The sequence below is a fragment of the Chaetura pelagica genome, unplaced genomic scaffold, assembly GCF_000747805.2.
Source record: "Chaetura pelagica isolate M959 unplaced genomic scaffold, ChaPel_1.0 scaffold531, whole genome shotgun sequence".
NCBI lineage: Eukaryota > Metazoa > Chordata > Aves > Apodiformes > Apodidae > Chaetura > Chaetura pelagica.
This window is the reverse complement of record NW_009952362.1, coordinates 4356273-4364841: the sequence shown is the minus strand read 5'-3', so window position 1 is coordinate 4364841 and position 8569 is coordinate 4356273. Positions and strand designations below refer to the sequence as shown.

Sequence of the window (8569 nt, the reverse complement as noted above, 5' to 3'; positions counted from 1 at the left end):
TTATTGGAACAACCCTGATTTTCTTTTGTAGTATTTTGTTGCCATGTCTTTCACCCCAAACCCGGCTCAGCATTAGGTTTTCCTCCATACAGGGCAGCAGCCACTATCTCATCCAACAGTACAGTTGTGCTCACCAAGAGCTTTGGAACAGACATAGACCTTTGGATGCCAGGGTTGGGCCAGTCTCTAGTCCAGGTTTAGGCTCAGAAACATTTGGGAAGGCCAAGCACGGGTGGGGGATGTCTATGTGAAAGCATCTGCTATGGAGAAAGTAGGACCTTGTAATTTAGCAGGAGGTAAAAAGGCATTTGTGGTGGCTTCTGGCTGGAGGAATGGGTCATGTCCATCTGTGGAGATTGTGTCTGGTGATTGTTGACAGGTGGAGGTATCAGAGAAGCATTCTGCAGCCTCTGAGAGCGGGAGCAGCACGGACGGCCACCCAGAGATGATTGAGACAAAAGATGGTAAAACCTCACCCTGGGGATGACAGGGAAACCTGGCCATCAAGCCTGCATGTGGCAAGGGTGTCTGTAGCTTCTCCTGCCATCGGCACCTCAGTCTGACCTGATGCAGGCTGAAAGCTCTGTGTGAATTCACTGCCTGTGCATTTAATTTCAGTGTTTTCTTCCATAATGAAGTGATGGGTGGGTGCTGGGATTTCTCAGCAGTTACAGAGTTAGGATAGTGCTTGAGAAATACGGGTGTGATACCTGTCCTACTACACAGATCCTGCATGGCTCTGGGCAAGTCACCTTAGGACAGTTTCAGATGGCACAGATCCAACCTAATTGACTTTCCTCAGAGATCTCTGCAGAGAAGTTGGAGTACGTGTGAGAAATGCTGAGCCATCTCCAATGGGAGAGTTACACCTTCTCACTAGGGCATCCAAGTCTAGGGCTTTAAGCTGCATTCTCCTTCTATAAGATGGTAAAGGTAAACATGTTAAAAGAGGATATGCTGTATTAGAAGGATGGTGGGGCCCCTTTATATATAAGAGAGGGAAATCCATGCTGGTCACCCAACAGATAGAGCTTGGCTGCCAAGTCCCTCTGCACTAGGACTTCATCATTTTGTTATGATAGCAGGAAGTTAAAATCTGGACTAAAAACATGCAGCTTGGTTTCTTGCCAGGATTACCTGATGATTACACAGCCATATTCAGGCATGGGCTGATGTGCTTGGTAATGCTGAAGAGGCTCTTTGGGCATAAGCTTTCCTCCTCCCCACCTTGAGTCCCTCTTTTAGAAGGAAGAAGATTTGAATGCAGTAAATATTTATGGGCAATGGTTTTAAATTCAATTTTTTGTAGTATAAGAAAGTGGAGGAAGGTTGGCACCTGCACAGCAAGACCAGTGCAAACAGCCTTCCCACAGTTCCTGCAGTGACTGGTGTTTGGTCAGCACTAACCCAAGTTTAAATATAGATAAAGTATCTTTGGCAAATCACTTAGCTGAGATTACTGATGCCATCTTACTCATCATCCTCCTGGGCTTTGGCCTATTACAGCCTGGCCCTGAGTTGCAGGTTTGCCCTCTGCAAGGGACATATGTGCCACACTGTTGTGTGCAGGATGGCAGTGCAGGCAGCTGGGACAAGGGGACTGTGTTTGGGTGTGAGCTGGGAAAAACATGCATAGGACTTTTTCTTTTCTGCTAGTTAAGAAGAAGGGCTCAACTGGCCTGAAACTGAGTAACCTGATGAACCTTGGGAGGAAAAAATCCAGCTCCCTGGATAGCCCAGAGAGGTCTCTGGAGACTTCGAGTAAGTATCAGCATGAGCACTTCTGCAGGGACTTGTCTCAGGGCTGGGTCTTTGTGTGCACTGCAGGATCAGCACCTGGCATCATCCTCCTCAAATGTGCATGTGCCAGGCTGTCCTGCTGGGGAAGGCAGAGAGGCCACAGTCTGCACTCCATGCAGACAGTGCCTCTTACATGTTAAGAAGACCCAAGAGGAAGGGCAGGTAATACCAGACATGCATGGAGAGAGCATCTGGACAGCCCACGGTGTGAGAGTGAGCAGGGAGAGGGTTGTGTGGGTCAGCTGGTATTCACCATCTGGACCCAACTTTGTCCAACCATCTGCAGCCAACTTGCTGCTCCAAACCTAACCAGAATTTCAAGGGTCTCATTTTAAACAGATCTTTACCTTTCACCCAGTTTTGTATGGATAGGACAGCTTTGTCTCTGCCTGGGGCTTTGTGTTGTGTGGGGATCTCAGAATTTACTCATCAGACATCCCCATGCACATAAATGAGTCTTGATCCTCTCTCCCTGTGGGATGGAAAATGTGCCTAAATAACCTGTGCTTGCTTGCAGGTTACCTGAATGTGCTGGTGAACAGCCAGTGGAAGTCCCGTTGGTGTCAGATAAAAGATGGTCACCTCCATTTCTACCAGGACAAGAACCGAAGCAAAGTGGCTCAGCAGCCCTTGAGTTTGACAGGTTGTGAAGTTATCCCAGAGCCAAGCCCTGATCATCTCTACTCCTTCCGTATCCTGCACAACGGAGAAGAACGGGTCATTCTGGAGGTAGGGTGTATATCTCCAAGAAAGCTCTGCTTTAAGTCATCAGCTTGGGTTAGTAGGCCTAAATGCCAGTGAGGACTTCCAGAGGAACCTTCAGTCCAGCAAAACAGAACTTGAAGTGTGGAACTTTGGTTCATCTGCCTGTGGTCACCTAGGTGTCCCACCTAGCTGGTAATCGAGGCTGCATCTGATGCTGGTGCTTCCAGAGGACAATTCAAGCCTTCATCTTAAGCACTCATCTTAGGATGGGATGAAAGGTCCTCTGGAGGTGTCCATCTCTCTGCTGACTATAGGATAACCTTGATGGTTAAGTTACATGGGATGCATTTCAGATGGTTAATGTTAAATGAGAGGAATTCCCACTTTAGGGATTTAAATCTGGGGTTAGGAGGAACAGAGAAGTTAATCTTCTGAAAACAGAGTCCCAAAGTCATGGGTCATGCATCTCATGTAAACAAAAAAAAAAAAAAGACAAATCTGCCCCTGAAAGTGCAAGTGAATTCATCTCCATCTGCTACTTTCCTTTGCCTGCATCCAGGACTGTTTATCTCTAATCTTAGTTCTCTCTGACGACAGCATGATTATAGTAGGAGGTGGACAATGTGAGCAATTTCCTGTATTTTTCCAGTGGGTGGAATATTTATAGCTAAACAACTGACTTTGAGAGCCTGCCATGAAGTTTGAAGGTGTTTTTGTTTAGCTTCTGATTTGGAATATATCTGTGTCGAAGAAATTTTGGCTAATTACAGATGTGAAGAGGTGCTGGGAAAATTTACATTTTGTGAAGGGAGGAATCTGTATTTTGTTGGGATGCCAGACTTGATGTACTGACAGGCTGACTGGCAGGCTTCCCAGGGACTGGAGTCTGCTAAATAAAATAGACTGGAAGCTTAAAATATACTTTCCAGTTTGGGATTCACTTGCCCTGAATTATACTTTGTGTTCACTGCTCTGACTCCTCAAATGAAAGCAAAAGGTGGTTGTATCAGCCCAGTTCTTGCTTCAGGTAGAAATCCCCCACTCCTGGGAAGTGCATGTGGCTGTTTGCTAGAGCTGACTTCAAGGCACCGTATTTTACTTTTCATTTTGCAAAATGTCAGACTGTTCCCTGCTGCTGGGAATTTGGTACTGACCATAGTAAAGGGAGTGACTCACTTTGATGTCCTCTAATCCCTCTTCCCTGTGCAAAACCCTGGAAGGGTTTTGGGCTCTTGCTTAAGGAACTTGCAGGCTCCTGTTGTGCTCAGGTCTCCTTGCACCCCTGTGTTTGTCAGTCCAATTGCTGCACTCTGCTGGTGCAAAATAGAAGCTGCACACTTTTCTTGGTAAATCCAGCTCTCCAACATCTTCTCCAGCACCAGAGTCTTCTCTTTCTCTTGTAAGCAGTAGAGTTAATCACCGTGGAAAGGAAAACACAGACTGATGGAAAATTTTAGGAAGGAGTTAAGCAGAGAGCTGCATTCATGTATCTTCCAAGTTTGCAAATCAGCCCCTACACAGAGCACTAGTTCTTTCTTCTTTTAGTGAAGTCTGGTTTAATATAAATACCCAGCATTTGTCTTTCTCCTTGCAAGCCCAGGAGGCTGCCAGAATGACTCCCTATCCAAGGCTAAGCCTTAGGAGTGCAGGGAAACTGCTTTTTGCAACCTGTAATGTGTCTGATCTCCTTGTAGGCAAAGTCCTCGGAGGAAATGGGCCACTGGCTGGGCCTCCTCTTGTCGGAGACCGGTTCGAAAACAGACCCAGAGGAATTTACCTACGATTACGTGGATGCTGAACGGGTTTCCTGCATCGTGAGCGCTGCAAAGAGCTCCTTCTTGTATGTCAGGGGTAATGCCTGGGGCTGCAGGGACTGGTGGAGGGGAAGCAAGCTGGAGTGATGGTGCTTCTGCTTGTGGGGGGGTTGGCTGCCATGGGAATAGGTGGTAAATCCATGGCTGAAGCTCAGTCACTTTCTTTGGAAGCTCTGTGTTCAGTTCTGGGCCCCTCACTACAAGAAAGAGATTGAGGTGCTGGAGCAAATTCAGAGAAGGGCAACAAAGCTGGTGAAAGGGCTGAAGAAAAAGTCCTGTGAGGGACTTGGGATTCCTGAGGGAATTGGGATTGTTTCGTTTGGAGAAGAGAAGGCTGAAAGGAGTCCCAGTCGCTCTCTACAGCTACCTGAAATGAGGTTGTAGGGGGATGAGTGTTGGCCTCTTCTCTCAAGTAAATAATGAGAGGATGAGAGGAAATGGCCAAGGTTGCAGCAGGGGAGGTTTAGACTAGATACTAGGAAGAATTTATTGACTGAAAGTGGTCAGGCACTGAAACAGCCTGTCCAGGGAGGTGGTGGAGTCACCATCCCTGGAAATATTTAAAAACTGAGTAGATGAAGCACTTCAGGACATGCTCTAGTGGGTATTTTTTAAATTGATTTTATTTTATTTTGGGGTGGAGGGAATTGATGGTTGGACAGAGTGATCTTAGAGGTCTTTTCCGACTGTGACAATTCTGTGAGACCAATCTCTCCTGATGGGACGTCCCACTGCCTCTTCACAGCTTAATGCAGAGGAAGTACTCTGAGCCCAATGCCTATATCGACAACCTGCCCAAGGGCAGGGTGCAGCAGGAGGAGCTGTATGACGACGTGGATCTGCCAGACCTGCCTGTGGTAAGATGCCTGGTTCCTCTGCAGCAAGCTCTGCAAGACCTTGAGCAACCATCTGGCCAGGGGTGGCTCCAGCTGTTTTCAAACTGCAGCAAAGGAGATTCCCAACCCCTGGGGAAATCCAGGCTTTTGCAACTGGGCAGAAGTGGGCGCTGGAGAGCAGCTGCTAAGGTATGGGAGAGAGGTTTCTAGCAGGGTGCTGGAGGGATCCTCAGGCATCTGGAATGAAACCCCACAGTTTCCGTAAGCCAGTATTGGGTTATTTGGAGATAGTGGATTGTTTGGAGCCTGGTCTATTAAAATTCCTCTTGATATTGGAGAGAGCAAGTCCTGTATGTAAGGACAGGAATGATGGGCCATGCTGAGGAACAGGGTGTTGGGAAAGGCCAAGGCTCTAGTAGGAGTTGCTAGATGTACAACAGTGTGAGATCTCTGTGTGAGACTGCTGCTACCATTGGAAAGACCTAGTGAAGGAGAGGAGGGGACTTTCCTTCAGTACACCAAAAAGCCCAGTAAGGAAAGACTTGGTTCCTTTAGGGCACTTGAAAATACTCCAGATTGCCTGTAATGCTGCTGTTCTGCAGGGAGACTTTGCCTGTACATCTGGCTGCAGCAGATGGTCCCTTTTCAGGGGAAACTTTCTCCCTTTGCAGGAAGAAGTACCCAAGACTGAGAGCAAACTAGAGGGGGACCAAGACAGAGTGTACCTGGATCTCACCCCAGTGAAGTCCTTCCTACACTGTGCTGGCAAGAAGTCATGCCAGCCTTCACCCCTCAGCTCACCATCTTTAGAAAGGGCTGCCAACAAGGCTGCAGCAGAGACCCCAGCTGAGACAGCCCTGGTGGCCAAGGACACCGAGCCCTGTAGCAAGGCAGTGGAGACCTCTGAGCAGGTACTGTCCTGATATGCAGTGTGGGGCCAGGCTTCATCCATGGGCCAGAGCCCCACCACCGCATCATACCACCACATTTCCCCCTCCAGAAACACCCAGAGAAGCCAGAACCTGAGGAGGCACCACCACGGATGCCTGCTGTCAAAATCCAGACACAGCAGCAGAACATCGCCTTCCCGCAGCCGGCCCCTGAGCCACCGGCGGGCACAGGCACCATGGGCAGTCCCCAGCTGCCTGCACACCGGCCCAAGATGCCACTGCCAGGTGGGTGGGTGCCCAGTGGGTGCTGCAGCCAGGGATGGAGTGGAACAAGTGCTCCAGACATAAGTTTTTGGCTCACTGCTGGCCTGTAGTTTGGCTCACTGCTGCTAAACACTGCCCAAGGGGCTGATGAGTCTCCTGGTGGGTGACTTTGCAGACTGTCGTTCGTTTTGTTTCCAAGAACCTAAGAAGGTTTTTTCCCTTCTGCTTTTTCCTCTGGCTGAGCTTGTTTTGGTGGGTTGTGTTTCCAGTGGCAGCAGTGGAGACCAAGCTGGGCAAGAACAGGACAGAGGCGGAGGTGAAGCGGTTTACTGAGGAGAAGGAGCGGCTGGAGAAGGAGAAGGATGAAATCCGGGCTCAGCTCACCCAGCTGCGCAAGGAGAGGCGGGAGCTGAAGGAAATGCTGGCAGGCAGCTCACCCAGCTGCCCAAGGAGAGGCAGGAGCTGAAGGAAATGCTGGCAGGCAGCACAGGTAGAGCACGGCAAGGTGTGATGCATGGAAACAAGTGGGACCACGGGAAGGAGAGGGTGGTAACTCTGGTCCACCTGGGAGCAGAAGGGGCAGGGGGAAGACCTGGGGCTTTGAACTGAACGATATGGCCCAAATTACACTAGAGCAAGATCTTGATCTGTCACTTGGAGCAAAATATGAGGAAAATAAATGTATAGGATATGCCTTGGCCTGAGCTCCCGGCTGGCACCAAGTTGTCCTTCCCTTCACAGACAAGAGCCTGGAGCAGAGGCTGAAGGAGATAGAAGAAGAATGCAAAAGGAAGGAGAGCCGGAGGGTGGACCTGGAGCTAAGCCTGGTGGAGGTGAAGGAGAACCTGAAGAAGGCAGAGTCCGGCCCCGTGACACTGGGGACTGCGGTGGACACCACACACCTGGAGAATGCAGCCCCTCGGGTAGGTGGGGGACACCCCTGGCCTGCACAGCAGCTTCCCAGAAGCTGGGTGCTTAATATAATAACTAATAGCAATATTATATTGTTATTATACATAATCTTATATATTTTATATATTAGATTTATATTTATTATAATGACAATAATATTAATACTGATATAATTAGGTAACAGCAGCAATGAGGAAGTGAAAAGGAGCTGGGGCTCAGGAGCAACACCCTCCAGGGCCATGCAGGTCTTGACCACAGCCCCTTCTGCACTCAGCTGAGCCATGGGTAATTTTGGGGGACAGATTCAGGCATATAAATTCCTTCCTGGGAACCTGTTCCAATGAAATGAAGATGGTCAGTGTCTGAGCCCTGCTCTGTGCCTCTGCTTTAGTCCTCATCACCCACATACATCCTGGTGGGGGTTCAAAATCAGTGTGTCACTGAAAAACTCCTCTCAGTGCAAATGGGCTGCAACTGTTAAGTTTTTCTAGGAGATGGGGATGAAAAGTAGCAATCTCTGTAGGCTGAAGTCATCACAATTTCTATTACTTTTATTATAGATTCAGGCAAAAAGTGCCGGTCCAGCAAACAGCACAGATAACTCACCAGTCAATTCAGCAACAGCTTTAAAAAACCGACCTTTATCAGTCATGGTGACAGGGAAGGGAACAGTCCTACAGAAAGCTAAGGTAATGTGCCTATTGCTACAGGATTTCAAGCCATCAGTGGAGCAGAGTTGCTGTGGTGGGATGGGGTTGTGGTGGGTCTCCTGTCTTGGTCTGGGAAGCACCCCTGACCAAGCACCAGCCTGGTTTTTAATCTGATCTTTTCACCTGGGTTTGCCCTGTCTGTGATTTAAATGAATTACAGGGTGAGACATCCCTGACCCACCCTGCAGCCAAAAACACTCGGGCACCAGATGACTGAGTTAACCCTGTGGCCTTTACAGCTACTTAAGCTTGTTGCCAGATTTGCCTTTTGTCTAATTTACCTTTATTCCTTGGCAGGAATGGGAGAAGAAGGGAGCTAGTTAGAACCACATTTTTCACAGATGGACTAAAGACTGGAGTTGCCCAGACATGGCTAAGGGGATTTAATCATCTGTAGGTGGAGGCTGGATGTGCAACACAACCACACAAGCACCTCCTCCATGTCGTGCCAACTGCTCAGAGGCAGCAATGGGGTAAAACAGCTGCCAATACAAATCATCCCAAATGATCTTGCTCTCTCCAGACAAGGCCCAATCACGTAGCTAAAACAAGAACCACCAGTGGCCATCTTTGTATCAGATTCCTAGCCCAGTTGATGTAAACAAGTTACTGTACATAGGGGTGGGTTGTGTATTTCT

General features: G+C 48.6%; 1 protein-coding gene across 1 annotated transcript in view; it reads left to right on the top strand.

Annotated features, from left to right (window-relative positions):
- AFAP1L2 (actin filament associated protein 1-like 2) overlaps positions 1 to 8255 on the top strand; it is a 68358-nt gene extending 60103 nt beyond the window's left edge. Inside the window, exons 10-20 of the mRNA XM_010007942.1 lie at positions 380 to 464; positions 1657 to 1761; positions 2318 to 2529; positions 4200 to 4345; positions 5065 to 5176; positions 5827 to 6066; positions 6156 to 6330; positions 6579 to 6770; positions 7051 to 7232; positions 7782 to 7910; positions 8229 to 8255. Of these exons, the coding sequence (XP_010006244.1) occupies positions 380 to 464; positions 1657 to 1761; positions 2318 to 2529; positions 4200 to 4345; positions 5065 to 5176; positions 5827 to 6066; positions 6156 to 6330; positions 6579 to 6770; positions 7051 to 7232; positions 7782 to 7910; positions 8229 to 8255 (1605 nt within the window). The remainder of the gene's footprint in view (positions 1 to 379; positions 465 to 1656; positions 1762 to 2317; positions 2530 to 4199; positions 4346 to 5064; positions 5177 to 5826; positions 6067 to 6155; positions 6331 to 6578; positions 6771 to 7050; positions 7233 to 7781; positions 7911 to 8228) is intronic.
- Positions 8256 to 8569: the final 314 nt, after the last annotated feature.